Here is a 21,236-nt window from a genome sequence, read left to right on the forward strand (position 1 = left end):
CTTAACATGGCCAGCTGGCCAGCGGACACCGCAAAAGCTCAGAGCTGCTAAAAAATACAGCGTGATTTCCCAGGGTTTGAAAGAATTCTCCTACTGTTTTTGTTCCAAGTCAGTGGGCATTGTGTTGGGTAATTGCTAAGATTTTATACAATAATTTCACAGTCATAAAAATTCTGTTGCCCCTGCTGCATTTCCAATTTCTTCAAACCTGAAAGCTGATACATACACATATCACAGATATGAGCTATGGCTCTATTGCCAGATGAAGATGGATCATATCTTACCCTCGATGCTCAGCAGCAGTATTTCAGCTTGCCTGTGGTGCCACCTGCTGACAGGAAGGGAACATCAAGGCCTGGGCACACCTTAAAATCTGCCTGAACTTTTTTTTCCCCCCACTAGGCCTCGTGTGTAATCCAGATTTGGGTTTTCTTTACAGTTTTACAGTGTACTTTAACAAACCGTTGCAATGAGTCACTAGGAACTCCTTCTCCTTCTCAAGCAGGTTGCCAGGCTTCGGGAAGTGTCCATAATTCCCGTTTGCCTTGAGCAGTGGGGCTAGGAAGGAGAGTGACTGCCGTGCTTATCACTCCTAGACAATGACTGCGTTCATGTCCGTAAACTGTTTCATTGATACAGAAAAAAAGAATGGAATTAATGCCCTGGTCATGAATATGGCTTTTAAGCACATTTTGTACAAAATGTATGCTTAGAAAATTGGGAATGCGCACGGTTGTAACAGTATAAACCCTCATTCAAGAAAACCTTTTCTGTCTAGAATACTCCTGGATGCAAAAACCTAAAGCATTTTCGTGCAATAATTTTTTTTAAATGACGAGCGGCACCTTCCTTCCCAGTAACTCTTTATTGTGACATTGGTTGAGGCGATGGAGCACACTCCGAACAGACATCAAAACAGCCAGTCACGCCCCGAAAATCGCAAAGCTAAAGCACAGAGGATTGTCAAGCGTCAAAGCTAATGTTGCACACGTTTCGGAAAAAAAAGAGTGACAAAAGGCAACTATGTTTGTGTTTAGAGAGGATAGCTCTGTCAAGGACAGCTCCTCAATTTGAGACAAACCACACATAGCTCAGATTAAATATTCTGTGCAATAACAGCTACAAAATAAATTAATCAATCTCATCGGTTTGTAATATTAATTCTACACCACTGTTTTACAGCATATGAATTGGTTAAATCTTCACCTGGAATTCATTTACATATTTAAAAATAACTGCCCCTAGGAATCTAGGGGAGACATCCATCAAGAGACATGCAAAGCAAATCTAAATTTCAAGTAATAATTTTATAAAGTGATTTTACAGTGCAAATAAAAAGGACAGGTTTTGAAGAACAGTATTTGGCATTTCAAAACTATAAATGACACACATTTTAGTATATTTATCCTCTTCGATTTGGAAATTTAATAATCAACAGGTGCTGGTTTTTCCTGCTGTAAAGTTGGATTACCTTTCCTGGGGAAGCCTGCTCTGTAAAACGTGATATATTACACAAACAAAACAAGAGCAAACAAGCAACAGTGCTAAAAGAAAAAGTGGTTTGTTTTTTAAAGATTAAACAGATATAGCAAAGAGCAACAGCTAACCGCACCACCTCTTAACATGACCAATAAAAGAGGAACAGGACTGATTCCTTTAAAGAGAGATCTTAGCATCCCCTCTGAACTCATACTTGTACTCCTAATAGATTGCCTATTGACAAGAGTGTTACTGGGACAGGTAGCGAGCTGTGTGCTGCTCCACAGCGATATCTGATGAAACCGCAATGTGACACTATCAATGAGGTGTTAACAGAGAGCTGTGGAAGATCAGCTACTGGAGACTCTCAGCAGATTTGTGTCGAGTGATCAATTTCCATTTCTTGACAAATTACAACTGATACAATCCTGTGTGCTCCCTCTAACTCCCCTGAAAGTGAGTAAAAGTGTGTATTAATCCTGCAAACAGAGCAGTAAGTTTATGTTCCTCAGCAGTCTTCTTCTACCTCTTCAGTTAGCAAAGTACCATGACAACACTGCGAACTCCAGCAGGGAATGTGGTTACAGGCCTGATGTATTTATTTCAGACATGGCACACGTTTCTGCTATCCTGCAAGCTGTCATGGACATCTATCTGATCACAAGGTCTTCCCTTATTAGCTCTCTGTCCACTCTGTTCACAGAGCAGCAGAAACATTGTCTGTTCGGACCCCTGTAGACCTGTCTTCTAGGACAAAAGCAACAATAAATAGGCACATTTATTGTTAAATTAACATCCTGCCGACTTTCACAAAACCTCCATACCATTCTTTGTTTACCTCTCATTCCCTAGACAACTGTAGATATTAGGCACAACAAAAGGTCATAAAGATTTCCTGGCATTAAATGCACACATAGCTCACCGTGCAAGAAAGAGAACTTCTCCCACTAGAAACCAATACAAAACACTCGCTGTTTGACTAGGTGGGTGCATAAACAATGTCGCATACCAGCTGCTGGTATCGGTCCCAAATCCGATGCCCATCAATATACTCTGTGTACGATTACACATGCCTTCCAGCCCTTTCAGTAGACCACAGATTTCCAGAAGTGCTTTGTAGAGAAACCAAGATCTAAGATCTTGATGAAAGGGGGCCATATTAATGGCATCAAAGCAGTTCTTGCTGGATCAGCCAAAAATGTCTTCTCTTACGGTGGTACGGATGGATGTGCTACAGTACTTCAGTCTCAGTGCTGCAGCAGGGACTGCATGATCCGTTGCACCTGAACTGGGTTTCCATAGCAGCAAATCACATGACAGGGTTTGTCCGCATGTGGTCCTGGGAGCTCCAGTCCAGTAAGTCTTAAAGGTCACCAAAATCTCCTACTCCTAAAGAAATTGCCAGTTATTTCAGCAGGTAAACCTGCTGAATTAAGACAATTCTCGTCCCTCGTATATGAGGGACATTCACTTTTCTGAACCACTTGATCCAAATTAACTTCTGAAATTGCTTGTGTGATAGTTACCTATAAAACCTACTAGCATGCGGTTCTCTCTAAGACGGCGAGGACATACCCCTGATTTAAAACCTTTAAGTCTAGAAAGATTTCAATCACCAGGGACCATGCATAGATAAAGTTCAGGAGAACCACCTTTTTGTACTTCAGCCATAATCCATAGCGAATCTCCCTATACACACATTTTCTTTACAGAAAATGGAAAGGAATTCTGGTCTGGGTCAGGGGAGTTCAGTCCTGGTCCAGGAGGGCAGGTGTCTCTGCAGGTTTTCTGGGTCTTTCTAATGCAACCTAAAGAGTCGGGAGAGAAGCTGTTACATTCCTCTAGTTAAGCCAATAATCAGTTTAGGTCGTTGAAACCTGAGCTGGGATGAAAACCTGCAGACACTCCTGACCCTCCAAGACCCGGGCTGGTACCACACATTTTGAAGATTGACCATTTATGTCTCCGATACTTAAAATACTACTTCTGCTGCACAGTGTGAATATACACTGCCTGTGACTCTGGAAGATGGATTCTGTAGGCAAAGACGCCCACATTCTACGCTGCCCAGTGACTGCCAGACAGTGGGGCAGCAACCAGACCCATTGCCCTTTGCTATATCACCAACCTGACCGCCAAGCAGATCCGGCTCCCTTTGCACCGGGCTGAGATACAATCAGTGTCAAAGCACAAGGCCCGTTGTCAGTCCCGGTGTCTCAGTGCAAATGTGGAGGGGGGGGGGACGGTGGGAGGAAGGGAGGCAAGGGAGGGCGTCGCTCGGCTTAGATCTGGGAGCTCCTGTGAACGGGCTGGCCCCCACTCATTTTACGAATGGAGTGCAGAGCCACCGTGCAGCAGCCGCGCAGCAGGGAGCTGATATTGTAGACCGGCTGGCCCTGCCGCCGATGACCCCGGCACAGCCAAGCCACAGTGGGCACGATGGGCACGGCCACGGCCAGCAGGTCCACCAGGAAGTGGCGGCTCCAGTAGCTCTTCTGAGGGCTGCGGTCCTCCGAGGCCCCTCCACTGTCCTCCTCCTCCTCCTCCTCCTCCTCGCCTACCTCCACCACCTCCACGCTGTACGCTGCCGTCTCCTGCTCCTTGGCGCTGGTGGGCTGGCTGGTTTGGGGGGTGGCTGCCTCCCCACTGGGGCCAGTCACCACCACAGACGTGCTGGGGTGGGAGGAAGTGAGGTCCACGGCGCAGCTGAAAGAGATCGGCGCCAGGCTGTGGTCCACATGAGTGGTGTCCATGTCCTCGGCGTCTTCGGAGATCCAGGTGGAGGTGGGACTGCAGGCCTGCGACTTCATCACCTTCTCCATGATGGTGTCCAGGTCCGGGTTGTACTGGACGAAGTCCGTCTGGATGGCTTGTTCCTTGAGGTCCTGGAAGAGGAGGTGGTGGGGGTGGCCGTTGCTGCTGCTCATCTCCACGCTGCTCTGGCCGCTCACCAGCTTCTCGTAGGTGGAGCTGTGGTGCAGCCGGGAGGCCGCCGTGCAGGACGTGAGCAGGGAAGCGTCCTCCGAGAAAAAACCCGTCTCCAGGAGGTCCGTCCTGCTGGCGCCGTCCTCCCCGCCCGCGAAGCCGCTGTCCAAGGTCTCCTCCCCGTTGAAACTGGGGAAGTCGTTGGCGTTCTTCTCGGGCGCCGCCTGGTCACTCAGCTTGGTGTAGGTGGAGCTGCGGGTGAGCGAGCGGGCTGGCGAGCCCCCCGCAGACTCCGAGATCAGGCCGCCCATCGCCTCCTCCTTGGGGGACCCGTTCTGGGCCAGCTCCATGCTGTGCAGCAGGGTCTCCAGCTTCTTGTTCTGGATGTTGATGTCCACAAAGTACTTCTGCACCCCCTTGTCCTTCTCTGTCAGGTTGCTCCTGACCGTGTCGATGACCTGCTTCAGCTGCTTGATCTCCTTGCGGGCTTCCTTCAGAGCCAGCTGGGCCTCCACGCGGTGGCACTCCTCCTCTATCCAGTCCTCCTGCATCCTCGCCAGCTGGGTCTTCAGCTCTTCGATCTCGGTGTCCCTGCAAAAATACAGGCGGTCACAGTCCAGCACAGGAGCAGCAGGGGTGCTTCACATGCAAACAGCTTGCATGGGAAAACAACTGTCAGCAAGCCTGCACAGTGCACCTATGAGGTTACTTGCACATACAGATAGGGCCTAAAACTGGCCCTTGGACAACGACAGCGCACAGCTCAAGGCACAGGTACTCAACAGATAATGCATCCAAGACATCACGAAGATCACACTGAGCCCATGTGACTTTAAAAGCACCGTTAGGAACCAGGTGATTGCTGAAAAAGTGCCTGTTACAAAACGCAAGTTATTTATTTTTTATTTTTTTACCAACAATGGCTTCACACTCAACTAGGAGATCATGCAAACTGCCAGTGCTCCTGAGAGTCTGGAAGGGTTTCCTGTCTGGTGTTAGAAGAGCGAGGCCACTTCCTGAGGCACTCTGCTCTCTCTCTCTCACCGGTCCTGCAGCTTGTCCAGGGTCTCCTTCAGCCGGGCCCGCAGGTGCCGGATGCAGACCTCCTTCTGCTGCAGGGGGGTGAGGTACTGCTCCGGGGTGGGGGGCTTGATTCCGTGGTTGTCAGTGCAGGACGCGTACTTGGCATGTCTTCTGGAAACACCCCCCGTGGGGAAGCACAAAGTTCACTGACAAAGCTTCAGAAGTGGCAAGTATTTAATCTTTGTCATTTAAATAAAACAAATGTTCTAATAAAAAAAAGTGTTTTTTTGTTTGCCAGTTCTTCAAATTACATTACAAAGGAAAATGTTCCAAAAGGCAAAACTTAGGTGACACAGTGGCACACAATCTGAGAGTTTGGGAAAAGGGACAGTAATCCTACGGGTTTCTCAGCTCTTGGATGGAAGACAGAGCTCAATTCAAAAACAAAATCCTAATCAAACCCATCACGCACTGTTCAATAGAAAATCTAAGCTATGGGCTGCTTGCAGATGTGCATCAGCTGTCTCAGGATGTGTGTGTGTATGGGGAGTCGCGCCAGTGAATCACACTACAGTACATTAAATGGGATGAAAATTGAGAGATGAAATGTGACACTGTTGCGGTTTTCCAATGTCTTTACAGTATGTGAGGGCAGTCGAGTCCTGGTTCTGGAGGGTCAGTGCGTCTGTGGTGTGTCAGGCTCCCATCCAGACTCTGCTCTTGGACTTTCAGGTGTCTTAAAGCTACAGCAAACAAATCCTACCCAATGAAGCATTTAGGCTTGTGAAAGTCTTTAACCTAATCCTACGCAGGGAAATAGCACGGCCACCATTTATTTTCCTTGCATTGCCTCATGCTTGACCACACATTTCACATCAGTCTTACTCAGCCCCCCCCCTCCAAAATGCTTGCTTTAGCAAACAGTCGAGCAGCAAATAATTTCTCACTCCCAACACCTGCTCTGCTGCGTAGAGAGGTGGCTGGTGCAGAATGGGTGAAGCGAGTCCCTTCCTCTGTGGAAAACACCGAGGGATTCTTCTGGATCAGATCAGACGTGCAAACCAGAAATGCAAGGAAAAGCATCAGTGCTTGATAATGCCTGAATTACAGTGGGATTTGAATTCTTGGTTAGATGTTATAAGGGCACATCGCTCTTAACATCTGTGCAGGATGGCTTGTTGGGGAAACCAGGGCTTGTGACGCCACGGGCTACAAGCTGGGATGGGTGGGACGGGTGTCCTTACCTGGGGGTGGGGCTGCCATCGCTGCCTTTGCACGAGCCGGAGTTGCTGCTGCTGCTCAGAGAGGAGGTGCCGTAGGCGTCCCGAACGTTGACCTGGGAGGCCGGCCGTCTGGAGGGGCGCAGGGGAGGGAAACAAAGAGAACCTGCTTGTACTTAACGGACCCGGGGAACCCTGTCACAGCCAGGCAGGGCGCCGGCGTCCTCCGACACAGCACACTCGTTTGGTTTGCGCATCGCCTCCAGGCGCTGGCGTCTGCGCAAAGCAAATGAACGACGACGCAGAACGGAAAGAGAAAGACCAGGGGGTTGAATCCCTAACACACCACTCGACAGACTCGACCGGACAGCAGGCGACGAACAGAAAGACTCCAGATGCCACAGACAAGACCGTACAGGAGACATCCACGGACAGCAAGCAAGCCCGCGTACTGTAGGCACGTTTCAAAGTGGAGGGAGTTGAAAAATGCTGACCGATTCTGAAGCTCCAGCTGTGACGAGGAAAGTATTCCACGACTTTGGCGCATTGAAACCAAAAGCCCTGTCTCCATAGGAATGTAGTCTAGCTCTATGAACCTGCAATAGTCAAAACTTCCCAAAGATAACAGATTATAGTGGGCATGTAGTGCACAAATAAGGAAAGAAAATATGATCCAAAAGAACTGAAAGAATTCATTCCTCAAAGTATGCAGAGTAATGTTGTGATGAAACCTCATTGTCCCACACCTGTCCATGGGTTGTCTCCTGAATGCTACTCCAACTACACACTTTCTTTTCGGTCTGAAAATGACTTTCTGCATTTTTGAGTGTTGACCCATGACGTATTTTCTGAAATATGTATGCCTTTCATCTCTAAAATCTGTGTTTAGAAACAGATTCATTTAAAATAGCAAATGAAGGTTTTGAAACATCTGATAAACATGTGGATTTATGCATGGTACTTTTGGAACTCATATTCAAAGATCCTGAGGTCTCTCTCACAATGGGTTAATTTCTCACTCTGTGACTTTTTTTTTAAATGGATCATTATTAATGTTCCAGTCTTACATTCCTTAATTCAAAGACCATTAATTGGAGCAGCACAACGGTACTTATAACTCATTTCCTTGAGAGATATTAATCACTGCAGGAAGGACTGTTTAAAAATTTAAATACAGTCCTTTGTCTCCACCTCGTTAAAAAAAAGTTCCTGAATAAAATCCCAAACTTGGTCGTGGAGGAATAATGTCTCTTCTGGAGTTCCAGCCAAGTTCTTAATCACAGGGTAACCGATTTCAGTTTTCTATTTGTTTATATTTTTTTATTTACATACTCAAAAGGCGTCTTTTTATTACAGACATTAAATGGTCGGATTAGATGATCATGGGGAAGGATTCTGGTGCTGATCTCACTAAAATTAAATAATCACCATCAGAAATTATAGCAGCAGACCAGTTAAAAAACGGGTTCTAAGGAAAAACCAGTTCACAGCAGGTCCAAGTCTCATAGAAAGGGTGAAGTAGTGAAGTCTGCGTGTTCTGTAACAAGCACGAGCCAGTGGGACATCTGCACCAGGAAGAAAAACTATTCTTCCATTTCTACCATTCCCAGTTTTCCAGCTGCTCAGGAGGTCTTCGGCTTGCTGTTGCTTGGAAGTCGGGAGAGAATAGGCCGTTAGTGAGGCCTCCGTTTCCCGAGGCCATTCACCTGGTACCCCCTTCTTCACTTATTCACAGAATAGGTAGAGACAAGGGGGGGCTGTTAGGAAGGTGACATGGGGGCTGCTGAGCAGGCTTGGACAGCAGAGGAAAAATAACACGAGCAAGCATGGAGGCAAGCGTACTTCAACACGCACAAGCAGAGTCAGGAAGGTCGGGCTCGTCCCACAGCACTGAAGGTGCTCTAACCAGACAAGACCAGGGGCACTGACGGGGCGCCTCCCACACAGCACCCGCCGCAGCGTTCGGGGATGGCAAGATGGCACAGTTTTACAGGTCATTAGTGGACTGAAAGTGTGGTTTTTTCAGGGAGGTCCAAGAGACATTAAAATATTGGCGTTCCAAGATTAAATGAGAGGTTACAAAAGAGGAGAGGCCGTGGGGTTAACTGAGAGTTCATTGATCTCGGGACCCTATCCAGTCATTTCTTGAAAGAAACCAGGGAATCAGCTCCAACCACATGGCTGGGCAGCCTGTTCCCCTCTCCCACAGCCCTCGGGGTAAAGAAGTGCCCAACCCCTCCCTGCTCTGGATTTTTAATGTGTGCGTGTGCGTGTGCGCGAGAGAGAAATAAAAGCGAAGCTCACGCTGAAGGGGAAGACAACATTTGCTGCAAGCGGCGTTTCGGCTGCAGAGCCTTCAGGGGGTTGAATCTGAGGAGAAAACAGAAATAGGGGCGAAGCTCGGCTGCTGGTTCACCAGAGGACAATAGAACATTTACTAGTTTTTGTGAAAAAAAATAATTTAGAAAGTACAGGCTGTGGATGGAAAACTGCCCTTCGGTCATCTCGTCTTCCCCTCCACATGAGGAGTGTGTGTTTCTGTGAGCCCTCACTCAGAAACGCTCCGGCGGGTTTTAGATCTCTGGCTCGAAATACAGCTTCACTCAAGTGCGGTTCGAGAGAAGCTTTCAAAAGCAACTCCCGAAAAGGGGGTCAATCGTGCCTTTAAGATGGACGAGAGTCTTTTTCGCTCACAGCAGAAGGACCAAGTGGCTGATAACACTTAGTTTTGCTTCTCTGGAACACCATCTGGTGCTGCGAATACGATACTGAGACTTGACAGATGATCCTTTTATATAATCCCTGAATTCTAGTTAGGAAAACCGATTGAAAATAAAACTCATTGCATTACTAAGTAATATATGCTGCTCGTAAAATTTAGTCACATTCTTCAAAATCTTACAATGGTCCCAATTATGAGGATCGCTGGTCACTGTAAAGGAAGCTTGATCATGTACCAGCGCAAAGGGACCAGACATACATATTCAATCGAATCCAATACATTTCATTTTAACAGCCTCCACTTTATAACCAGAGTTATGAAGTTACAAAACTTTTCTTTTTAGCAAGATCTATGTCTGATTGCCCTACATCCGTATAAATCTGTATGCTCTTGTTTATTTTTTTTCCTTTTATGACCTTTTATTCTATTTTTTTGGTCTTTTTCTTTATCACTTTGTACAACATCCTTGGGTTTTGGAAAGGCGCATTATAAATAAAATAAAAATAATAGTCCATGAGCTAATGCCTGGGGCTCTGAACCAGCAAACTCTGGAGCACTTGTGCCACATAAGCAAGGGCGTGTGCCTGGCGTGGGGTATTAAAGAGCGTGCAGCCAACGCGTGCTTCCCCACTGCCAGCCAGCTGGCTGCGGCAGTTTCAGATTGCAATGTTTTCTGTATTCCTCCGGGAAAGCAAAAGTGCCTTTCCAGAGTGAAAAGGCAGTGCGCTAATGGCTACAAATCATTAGCGCTTGCGAACTTGTCTTTACCCTAACTCGGCAAAGGCATGCTCTAATGAAGCCTGAAAAAGCTGACTTGGATAAAACAGCCCCAATGCATCTCTGCATCTTAAGAAACTTCGGAGCCTCTCAAGTCCTGCCCTGCCGACATTACTGAAGGGAGGGACGGAATTCAAATCCCTCGATGGAAGAGGATGTGTCTGTGAGATGGGATGGGAAATAACGTGCATTCCTCAGGTGTCTGCAGGTGAAAGGGTGTAGCTGTGGGATCAGGAGGCGGATCAGTTTTGTGCAGGGGGCGGGGTGAGGGTCACCACAATGCAGGCGTGACTTCTGATGGGGCTGTGATCTACCTGCTGTGATCTACTGGGATCTACCTGCGCGATCCAGCCGAAGATCTCCTGCTGGCGGGGGCGGACATGGAGACGGCCTCACTCTCGGACCGCGGCGATGGCTCGTCAATCCCAGGCAGCCTGGGAACACAGAGAGAGCAGAGCCATCAGTGATCTCAGTCCCGACTTACAGTGAGGTTCGCCCCCGGTGACGCACGACAGCACAGCGCAGAGCAAAGCAAAGCATTCATTTTCAGCATAAACGCTGCAACTGGACGTGGCAGGCAGGGGTCAAACATTTTTCAATTTTTGCTGCAGTGAGCCACAACATCCACCTTCCTGAGAAGATGGGAGAGATGCGAGTGTTGCTGGACTTTCCCACATAATGTGACTGCCCTTGAAATATTTTCTGGGATATGAGCAGGAGAGCTGCAGACTTCAGGAAAGATGCTTATTAAAAAAAGGCATGTGGGAATGCAGAATAGAGATGCCAGTGAAATGAATAAATGAATAATATTTTAGACAGGTGGTTGTGTCATATTTTGCAGGTACTCTTTTAAAAGATTCCTTATAACAAAAGAGCAGGTATGGCAGATAAACCAAATAGCCCTTTTAACAATTGTTTTTAAAAAGGATTCTGTCCTTTACAGCCAACCCTGAGAACCAGTGAAATCATGTATATACTGTAGAAGCACAGACAGTGTACTATTCACACAGCAGTGGTGACTGCCTGACTATGGACACACAGCTTCTGTTCTGCGTCAGCATTTCCTCAAACACGCGCTCGGCTCCTCACTGTTCGCGATGACAGCCTGTGGTTGTGTGATCCAATGGGATACACAGGACTTCCACTGTTCACTTCAGAAAGCAGTCTCAGCAACTGGGCCCTGATCCTTAAAAATGCAGTACTGTAATTAAAACCGAGGAAATTGAAGTTGCAGTATTTGTCCATCAAAAAGCAAAGCCCTGAAACACTTTGAACCTTAACGTGTATTTAGAAATGCACTTCAATGAAGGACCACTTCAATGCCTTTGCATCATCACAGTTGTTTGCAATTGGTCCATGTTTTGTGTATCAATGTTCTGGCACTGGGCCTTCTGTTCGCACCTGGAAAGGACATCAGTCCAACCAGCTCTCTAATAGGGTTAGTTTGGTTCCACTCATCTTACAAGAACCCGCCAGCTGTACATGCAAGAGCTCCACTGAGAAAATAACAAGCAGGGTTTAGGGCAAGGCAACCCAGACCTGGTCCTGGTGAACTCAGCGTCTGCTGGTGTTCATTCCTGCTGAGCGCTCACTTACTGGAGCCCTTCACTGAGCCGATGATGATTAAATAGAAATTCAATATCCTTCTCAGCCTTTAAATTGCTAGACAGACTAATATTTTAGAAGCGGCTTAAAATCTGCAACGCTAAAAAACTAAGACAAATGCCTAAGCAAACAAACCAGCGTACGCTATGAAAAAAAAAAACATGTGCATGCGTTAAAAAGCAGGGAAGTCAGAGGAAACCAGCTGTTGGTTAGCAATAAGAGACACACAGGCCTGGGCTTAGAATTCTAACTCGTGCTCTTTAAAACCACAGATGTAAACGATCCACACAAAAGAAACACAGAGGCAAAATCCATACTGCTTACAGCAGCTTTCTCACCACTGTTGCCTAGCAACCTCTGAACTGCGTAGCTTTTCTGATTTAAAATAGAGAAATGCTTTAAATATAAATAGAAACAGATGACAGCTTTTGGCTTTCACCCAGCTGCAGACAGAAAACAAAGATCAGAGCAACCCGTGAATAGCCCGCTGGAAAACAAAAGGCACCCCCCCCCCCCCCCAAAAAAAAGAGGCCAAGGTGTTTAATAACAGGACATGGACACGACCACAATGCTAACCCGTTTTCTCTTTGTACGCCTCGGCAACAACACACATCTGCAACCGCATCAACCGCGCACCGCTACAGCATCAGTCAGACCCTGCGCCTGGCTGGCCAGCATCAGGCGTCCGAGCATCCTTTCCAGCGCCAGCCACCGCCGACCTCGTCTCGTGCGCGAGAAACCTGCCTCGTGCAAGGCCAGCCCGCGCGGAGCCAGGGCTCGGCGCTGCTCCAGGTCGCTGGGCGCTGGAGGAGGTCCCATCGCAAGCGTGTCCTCAGCCCCCCTCAGCCCCCGACATCCCCATGACTGTGCACAGGAATGGCTTCCCCCGGCAATGCAGAGCGCAGGCAGGCAGGCGCACTGCAGCTTCACCTAGATCACCCCCGCCAGCCAGCACGACGACACAGGCAGGGAGGGACTGTTGGGAGGGAGGCTGTGTTGCAGCGATCTAGAGCACTATCCCTCTCCCCCACCCACGAGCTTCCTCAGCTTGCCACTACGCCGGAGCCCCACTCAGGTCCTTCACTACCATGGGGTCTGGTAAACTCAGGAGCAGAGCCTGCAGCCAGGGCCTGACTTGACCAAGACGGAGGGAGCCGTGCTCCTTGAACAACCTTGAGAGGCAGGGGGAGGGGGGCGACAGCATGTGTGGTAAAGAGCTCCTGCTCGTGTCCTTGCAGCTGCAGAACCATGCGACCGGGCCCTGCGTCTGCGCAGCGGCCAGCATTTCTCCAGCACGAATCATCCGTACAGTAAGCAGTATTAATCTCAGACTGGCTCTGCTCTCCCCCCGCTGTGCAGGACCTCACTGTACACGACCACTCGAGTCCGTAACAAGTCACCTTGGCAACAAGACCCTGATGCACTTCAGTAAAGGTGACCTTGACACGACCGGGAAGTGAACGTGCTTCCAGCTGCACATTCTCCCTGCAAAACAGGCGCAGGAGAGGCAGGAGGATTGCTCTGACTGCCACACCTCGGAGTCTCCAGCCACACTCACAGAGACAGTGCGAGGAGTTTTACATGCAGAAGCACTGAGATGTTTCTGCAGATACAGGACTACAATGAGCAGAGAGTTGCTCTCTAAGCCCTTCTGTATGCTTCTGTTAATATGAACATGCGAGTATAAAAAAAACCCCACTGAAGTCCTGTATTTCCCATTCTAGGCAGCATGGAGCCTATTTTCTTAGAGGAAAGAAAAACAACACCCAACACCCCTGACCATCAACAGGGCCGAGCAGTGTCCTGGGGGCTGGGACACCAGCAGGATTCAGAAACAGCTCAACTGTGCCCTGCGCATGGGTGACCTGCTCCATTGCAGAATGACCAGTAGTGAAACGGAATCCCAAGTCAGTTTTGTTAAATACAACTGCACTGCGGTTTGAAATATCAAGTGCATTTTGCAAAAACCATATTGAGGAACACATGACTTAATAGCACATGAGAAGCAAAGTATAAGTCCGGTAGAACAACCTCAGCACTATAACGAAGGAAATAATGTAGCATTAACTCACTGCCAATTAACCTTTAAATCTGCCTTTCATTTCACAGCACTTGTGCCAGACACTGCTCCCTGTTGAATGACTTGCTGGAAGGCACTGGAGAATTAGAGAGAAAAATGCTGATCCACCGCAGCCTTGTGGGGGTACAGACAGGATGAGATCAGAGAAGTCTTGATTAAATGAGGCTAAAGCGAGGAAGAGAAACTTGCCAAGGGGGGTAATTCGATGTGCGCTGAGTACTCGTCGCGTTCTCTCTCCACAAGATTTCCACTGATCAACAGAAAGTCTAAAAACTATACATCTACCTACCCTATATACCTGCTACACATACAAATAATGCAAATAGGATTGTGCTGCTCAGATCCTGAAGTGTCTGCTGCCGTTGCGTTAACACGTAAGGTGCTTCTGTTCTGTCAAGGGGATGCTCAGAATAACAAACAGATACCTGTTGCTCCCAGAAGACATCGGGATTCATTGTCGTCAGCAACGAGGTGCTAACCATATCATTAAAAAACGAAACACAGCAACCCAGAATTCAATAAATGATGCAGACAGATGGCTCGATATCCCAGGATATATACCCACAATACCATAATTCCACAAACTGCTGTGGTTTACATGTCATCACTGACGAGCATGTAATGTCAGGGATTCTGAAGTTTTCAATTTCTCAGTCACACCAGGGCCACACTTTCATCCCACCTCTGATTTCTATTAACTATTCGTTATTTAATTAGAATTAATGAACTATTAATTATTTGAATAAGTAGGATCTACTGTGGTTGGCTTGGTGGCAAAGTGGTTGGCACCGCTGCCCTGGGGCGAATTCCTGGGGTGCTGTCTGTGTGGAGTTTGTATGTTCTCCCCATGTTTATGTGGGTTTCCTCCGGGTGCTCCGGGTTAATTGGCTTCTCGGAAAATTGGCCCTGGTCTGAATGCATGTGTGTTTATGCGTGTTTCTGTGTGTCTGCCCTGCAATGGACTGGCGTTCCACCCAAGGTGTACCCCACCTTGTGCCTGGTGCTTGCTGGGATAGGCTCCCCGCGACTGTGAATTGGAAGCAGCGAATAGAAAATGGATGGATAATAATAATTGCTTACACTTATATAGCGCTTTTCTGGACGCTCCACTCAAAGCGCTTTACAGGTAATGGGGATCCCCTCCACCACCACCAGTGTGCAGCCCCACCTGGATGATGCAACTGCAGCCATAGTGCACCAGTATGCTCCCCACACACCAGCTCTCAGTGGGGAGGAGAACAGAGTGATGAGGCCAGTTCAGAGATGGGGATTTTTAGGAGGCCGTGACTGCTAAAGGCCAATGGAAAATTTGGCCAGGACACCAGGGTAACACCCCTACTCTTTTCGAGAAACGCCCTGGGATTTTTAATGACCACAGAGAGTCAGGACCTTGGTTTTACGTCTCATCCGAAGGATGGCGCCTTTTTACAGTATAGTGTGCCCGTCACTATACTGGGGCATTAGGACCCACATGAACCGCAGGGTGAGCGCCCCCTGTTGGCCCCACTAACACCTCTTCCAGCAGCAACCTTTCTTAGTTTTTCCCAGGAGTCTCCCATCCAGGTACTGACCAGGCTCACACCTGCTGAGCTTCAGTGGGTTGCCAGCTGTGAACTGCTGCTGGATAGATCACCTGTTTTATAATTATCTGAAATGTGAAAGGAAAAGTGCCTTAAAACTGCTGGCCCATCCCTGTTCCCTGGTCTACACATCCCCCACCAAACAAGGATATCACTTAACATGTCTCCTTACATCCACAGACTCCTATATATGTAAAACTATGACCATTTAAACTCAGACAACCAGAGGGCAGACAAAAACTAGGAACGAGGAAAAACTAGGTATAATTCTGATATAACATCACTGATATAATTCAAAATACTTTATTAAACCCCAGGGGGACGATTTTAGAATTCATGTGTATTCAATTCCACTCGTGCTGTGGTGATTTGCCATCTTTGTTAAAACCACCTGTTGGATTCAAGTTCACACGGCACTGAGCATTTTATTAGCTCCTACATTTGAACTGCATGGGTTTGTAAACACATACTCTACTCACAAACTGTTGGCTTCCAGGAGTGTGATTAGTTTACCTTACGCCTTGAATTTAAGAGGGAGAGAAGCAAAATAAAAAGCTACTGGCTGGATTTGTACACCCCAACACTTTCAGCTGTGCAGCAGCTCCTCAACGCCCACCCTGAGCTCCTTCTGTCTCGGGCAGCATGGATGACGCTTTGGTTGATAACAACGCTGTACCCTGTACTCCCTGGCTTCTCTGACAGCTTCTGCTTTCCTGACTCCTAGCTGTAATTTCATTTAGTTAAATTATTGATGCCACCGTTTCTTACCATGCAGTATTTTTACACTGAACAGATGACTCATCCATTAATCAGGAAAGGAGGCCTCTGCAGCATCAGCACTCAGAATCTACGGCTCTCAGTGAAGAGGGAGCCACTGCTGGGCATTAGAGGCACCTGGTGACTCTACAGTACTGTTCATGGCTTCACCTGGGAACAGTTTCATTTCAAGGGCCTTGGCTTCATTAAGTGCTTATGAGCTTGCCAAATATGGCTTTCGCAAATTCAGTTTAGAATGTTAGCAATACTTCAGATCTGTACAAAACGTGTTCTCACCAGACTTGGAATTTATGTTTAAAAATCAGGTACTGTTTCTGTGCACTCTGGACAGGGATCACAAGCTCAGTGTGCTTCATGACACTCCAGAGTATTGGCAGCTCTCCTCTCTGGACACACTGATTCATTTAATTAAAAAATTCAAAGTGAGGTCCTAGATTCAGTTTACTGTCTAGAGATCAATGCAAAATAATGACTACATTGTTATGAAGACAGGCACGTGCTTGAATCGGGTGTCCCCAGTCATGGTCCTGGAGGTCCAGTGTGTCTGCAGGTTTCTTGACAGCACTGGAAACTGAAGAGCCCTGGAAGAAGCTGTTAAACCAGTCCAGTTAAGCCACTAATATGCTGTTCCAGGTCAATATGAGCCAAGCTGGACAGAAAATGGACTGGTCTATAGATATAGCAGCTCTGCAGGATCAGGACTGAGGATTCCTGGTTAAAACTAGTCTTTTGGCTGACTTTTTAAAGTCACCTGTAAGTAACTGGCAATGACAGCCTATGGCATATGATAAAATAAAATAAGCCACTCATGCATGATTCAGCAATGTACAGATATTGGAGCCACGAGAAACCCATACTGTTCTATAATAATTCATTCAACATTTATTTAAAACATCTTTGTACTCTTAACAGAAACAGACTAACAGCTATGAGAAACAGTACAATTACTCTGAATTCCACATTGCAGTCACTGACTATTTTTTATTGATGGTTATGCATGTTAACTGCATCTGTTTTTTTCCCCCGGAGTTTTCCAGTATCAGGATTACAGATGAAACCGCATTGGCAGGTCAGTTTTAAAGTCACCTTCTGCATCTACACTGAGAAATAAGTAACTGTACAGTACACATCCCTTTTCTTGTGCAAAAGCACAGCAGACTCAGTGCACTATTCATAGATTGTTCTATTTTGGAAACATTTTGGAAAAACATCTCCGTAAAAAAAAAAACCATGAATTGTGGCTGCAGACTCTTTTTTCCCCAGTAAAGAAGAACCGCAAGCATATATAATTTAAACATTTTGGTAATTAGAATTACTGTAGCTGCAGTTCTCTTTTTAGATTAAGCCTCACCATCATTATGATTGTCATAATCTGTGATGCCATAGCCTTTTCTCTTTAACAAAAAACAGGCCTTACATTTCTGGAACAGCAATGAACCCTAAAATAAACGATTAAAACATATAAAACCGCAGTTTTTCTGTAAGGGAAGACTAAACATCAAAGGTCAAGCTTGCTAATTTTCAAAGACCATCATCAAACGAAGTATCACCTTTCATTCTCTCTCCTTCAGATCCAGCTGAAACAGTTTATTTTAAATGTCACAGAGGAAATTAACACAACAGTAAAACATTTTGCCCAAATCCCACACAAAACATAGACTCGCTTGATCTCGTAAGTCTGACTTGTGATGAGCATAACCAACCAGCTCCCAATCGGATATCTGGAACATATCAGGACAAACCCAGCAGAGGTTTTAGCAGTAAAGGAAGACAATGCAAAGCTAAACAAGGATTGGATTTGCATTTACAATACCGGTAAATTCAACCAGGACCTATCATTCAAATGCATGGGTAGTGCTAATAATGACAATATGAAGGGTCACATTTTGTTAGTGCTAAGGCGAAGCGTAGGGTACTCTGCTTCTGTCTGTAGTATGCGTGGACTGCTGTCGAGTTGTCTCAGGTACCCGTGCAGCAGCACATACAGTACATGCAGAGAGAAGGGAGTTCGAATTTTGCCATCTCTCAGCATGGCGAGGTCAGCAGATCGCTGATGGCTGATGTGCTTCATGTGTTTGTACAATTGTTTTCCATGTAAAAGCAGTTCTGTTCCTTTTTTTTTTTTAACCATAAAGGACATGCACTGTAACTCACAGACACCTTGCCATGGAAGCCTCAGAGTTTTACCAACAGGTGTCCTGTTAATGAAGAGTTTTTAACCTCTGGAATGATCGCACAGTGTGACCTAAACTAAAAAACAAACGCTGTTCCATTTCAGTGACGTTTTCCCCGCTACGCTTACACCTGCAAAGGTACCTTTTCATGATTTGCAATTAAGCCATGCACTTTACAAGCCATGTGCTAACGCCCGGTGACGTTCAGTTAAACGTCACGCACAGCACGAAATGTTCATTGCTTTTATTTCCAGTCTGTTTTCACCAAAATCTTTTCCCTCCTGTCTTGTGGATAAATTAGACGGATCGCCGGGCTCTATTCCGGGACCATGGTCTGTTTCCCCGGCAACGGCGAGACACTATGGATCCCGGCATCAGAAATAACACAGATGCGCTGTCCAATTATTATTATAATGGACATTGATCGTGCCCGTTTGTGTTTTTGTTGTTGCTTCCCCCCCCCCCCCCTCCCACAGGTTAGGGAGGCTTCTGTTAGAAATTAAGAGGGGGGTAAAAAAACTCAAAATCCTCAAAAGATCAGATGGAGAAACAACGAATTGGCTAATTGGATTTTCCCCAATGAGAAATGACCTTTTTTTTTTTTATTCTAGCAGGCGGAATTCAGTTACTATAACGGTTTCATTGGATTGGATTACCTATTGTGTAAAACCCGTTTCACTGACAACGCGCAAGATAAAACCAAGATCTTAAACGAAGTGAAGTAACACACTTATTAATCGTATAGAAGAAAATGAAACAACCACCCATTTCTAAACGAGTGACGTGAAACATTTTCCCCTCTTCGTCCTGTCCATCGCCAGGGCCTCAATCCTACATATGATTACACCGATGTGGATCCTGTAGGGGGGGAGCGAGTCGACTAATTATTCAACGCAATTGAAATCGACTGATGAACACTGGACATCCGTTATTCAATGTAATGTTATCGCCACCGAAATAAAAAAAAACACGTTTACAGAATTCCAATTAGCAAAAGACATTAGCACAAAAGTAAGACGATTATAAGATATTTGATCATAACCGCATACTTTTAGAGAACTACGGCCGTCTTAATCAAGATCGATCTTCTCCTATGACAACGTCCGCAGCCAACACTAGTACCAGACCAAAGACCAGGCGTCACTTGGGCACAAACGCTTGTTTTTTTTTTTAATTTAAAATAACCAGAACGCACCAAGGTGAATGCCGTGTGTTTCCCGTGAAGGTTTTAAAATGAAACTGGGTTAAACGGAAGCCGACTTTGAGGCGGGCAGCTCACCTGAGAATAACCAAGGTGTCACGCTACCATCACACGCAGGCTGGATCCTGGCGCAACATCACTGCAGGGGCAGCGGCGACTACACCACTCTTAACGAATGCAATCAGAAAAGCACCATGCCATGCCTTTAAACATGCACACAAGCAGCAGACCCCCCAAAAAGTATATTATTATTCGACGTTATCCAATCGCGCAAAATTCCGGAGGCGCAGTCCTTGATGTGTCCTACAGATGATATTGCACCTCTCCCCTAAGGAAGTTCATCCCAATAGCAGCTGACGAAACAACACACGGGGACGATTTTAAGGCATTTTGACATTTTTTTCTTTACCTTTTCAGGGATCCATTTTTTTTTTGGACCTCGGCCGGTTTAGTGGCGATTATCTCCCCGAAAACAACTCACCCGGACTCCAGCGGTCTTCCAGCAGCGCAGCGACGGACGCTGCGGGGTTTGTGGGCGACACCGCCAAACGATCCAGACACGGACAGCTGCGTAGCTCCCAAGCCTGGCCTCTTAAAGGGATATAAACTCGGTTTTGAAAAATGCGCGGAGTCATTTAATGACAGGAGAACAGAATCTACCGAAGCTCCCCCAAGCCGGTGTGTGCCCTTCAGGTGAAGCGGACTTCTCATAGGCGAACAGCCAATGGTGGCCTTGGATCAGGGAATGTGTCAGGAAAGGAACAGGTGGTTCGGTATCGTAGTACACGGGAATCGCACAAGTGTGGATGCACCTATTCACAAGCTACACGTGATAACCGTAGGGCCTCCCACTGAATCTACATTGTGAACCCGAGGAGTCCTGCTCTTGTTCAATGCGTTGGATAGTGTTAGGCAAGACATAAGCATGGACACCCGTCATCTCCAGCAGTGCTAGTCACTGATTTGCTGAACCGCACTTGTTTGACAATGACACCTCAGTTTACTGAATACTCCTTTATTCGATCTAGTAGCAGCTAAAGGTTTATTTAGTGAATTCGCTAAAGACACAATGTTTGACTAGCTCTATAAACACAATATCATTCTACACCGGCTGCAGAAACATGCACCGTGTCTTCAAATTCATTTGCTAACAATCGGAACCAACGCTTTCAAGGACAAATATTGTACTGTATGTTATCAATTAACCATCAAAAGATATTTAAAGAGGTGTAGTTTACTGTATTTCTAACACTGAAAAAGAGAAATACTGGCCAGCAGGATCGATTTATTGAATTGAGAATTTATTGGGAACAACCATTTTGAAGAGGAAATACACCAGGTAAATTCACAGCTCTATGAGATAAAACAAATCAAGTTCAAATTATATTGCCCAGTTGTGTGACAGAGACAACACTGCAAGTTGGCCTAAGTAAGGTATCCCAAGTTCCAGCCACTGGAACAAGTCATCTGTAGCAGACCTCTGAATGTCCACCTACCAGAGGGAATTCTAACAGTGAATGTCAATTAGTTTTAGCAGTACTTTCTACCATCTGCCTGAGTAAGTGAGCGTCACTGCATGTCTGACTCTGCTGTTCTGAATGACTTAAAACCTAACAGTATGGGTGTATCTAAACAGGCTAAAAACCGAATACTATTTAAAAGCAAGACAGAAA

At 46.4% G+C, this 21,236-nt stretch overlaps 1 protein-coding gene across 2 annotated transcripts; it reads right to left on the reverse strand.

Annotated features, from left to right (window-relative positions):
- Positions 1 to 850: 850 nt before the first annotated feature.
- On the reverse strand, positions 851 to 20,274 carry snphb (syntaphilin b). 2 transcript variants are annotated; one of them, XM_088937168.1, is made up of 7 exons: positions 20,045 to 20,274; positions 10,485 to 10,580; positions 8,952 to 9,017; positions 7,142 to 7,258; positions 6,672 to 6,779; positions 5,449 to 5,598; positions 851 to 4,995 (listed from the first exon to the last, which is right to left on the reverse strand). In XM_088937168.1, the coding sequence occupies exons 1-7, from the start codon at positions 20,272 to 20,274 to the stop codon at positions 3,762 to 3,764; spliced, it is 2,001 nt and encodes a 666-aa protein (XP_088793294.1). In that variant the 3' UTR covers positions 851 to 3,761. The 2 variants fall into 2 exon arrangements, with proteins under 2 accessions (XP_088793294.1, XP_088793293.1); XM_088937167.1 differs by lacking the exon at positions 7,142 to 7,258 and having other exon boundaries at positions 19,973 to 20,048.
- Between the last annotated feature and the right edge of the window lie 962 nt (positions 20,275 to 21,236).

This window comes from Atractosteus spatula, chromosome 19 (genome assembly GCF_055471065.1).
Source record: "Atractosteus spatula isolate fAtrSpa1 chromosome 19, fAtrSpa1.hap1, whole genome shotgun sequence".
Classification (NCBI taxonomy): domain Eukaryota; kingdom Metazoa; phylum Chordata; class Actinopteri; order Semionotiformes; family Lepisosteidae; genus Atractosteus; species Atractosteus spatula.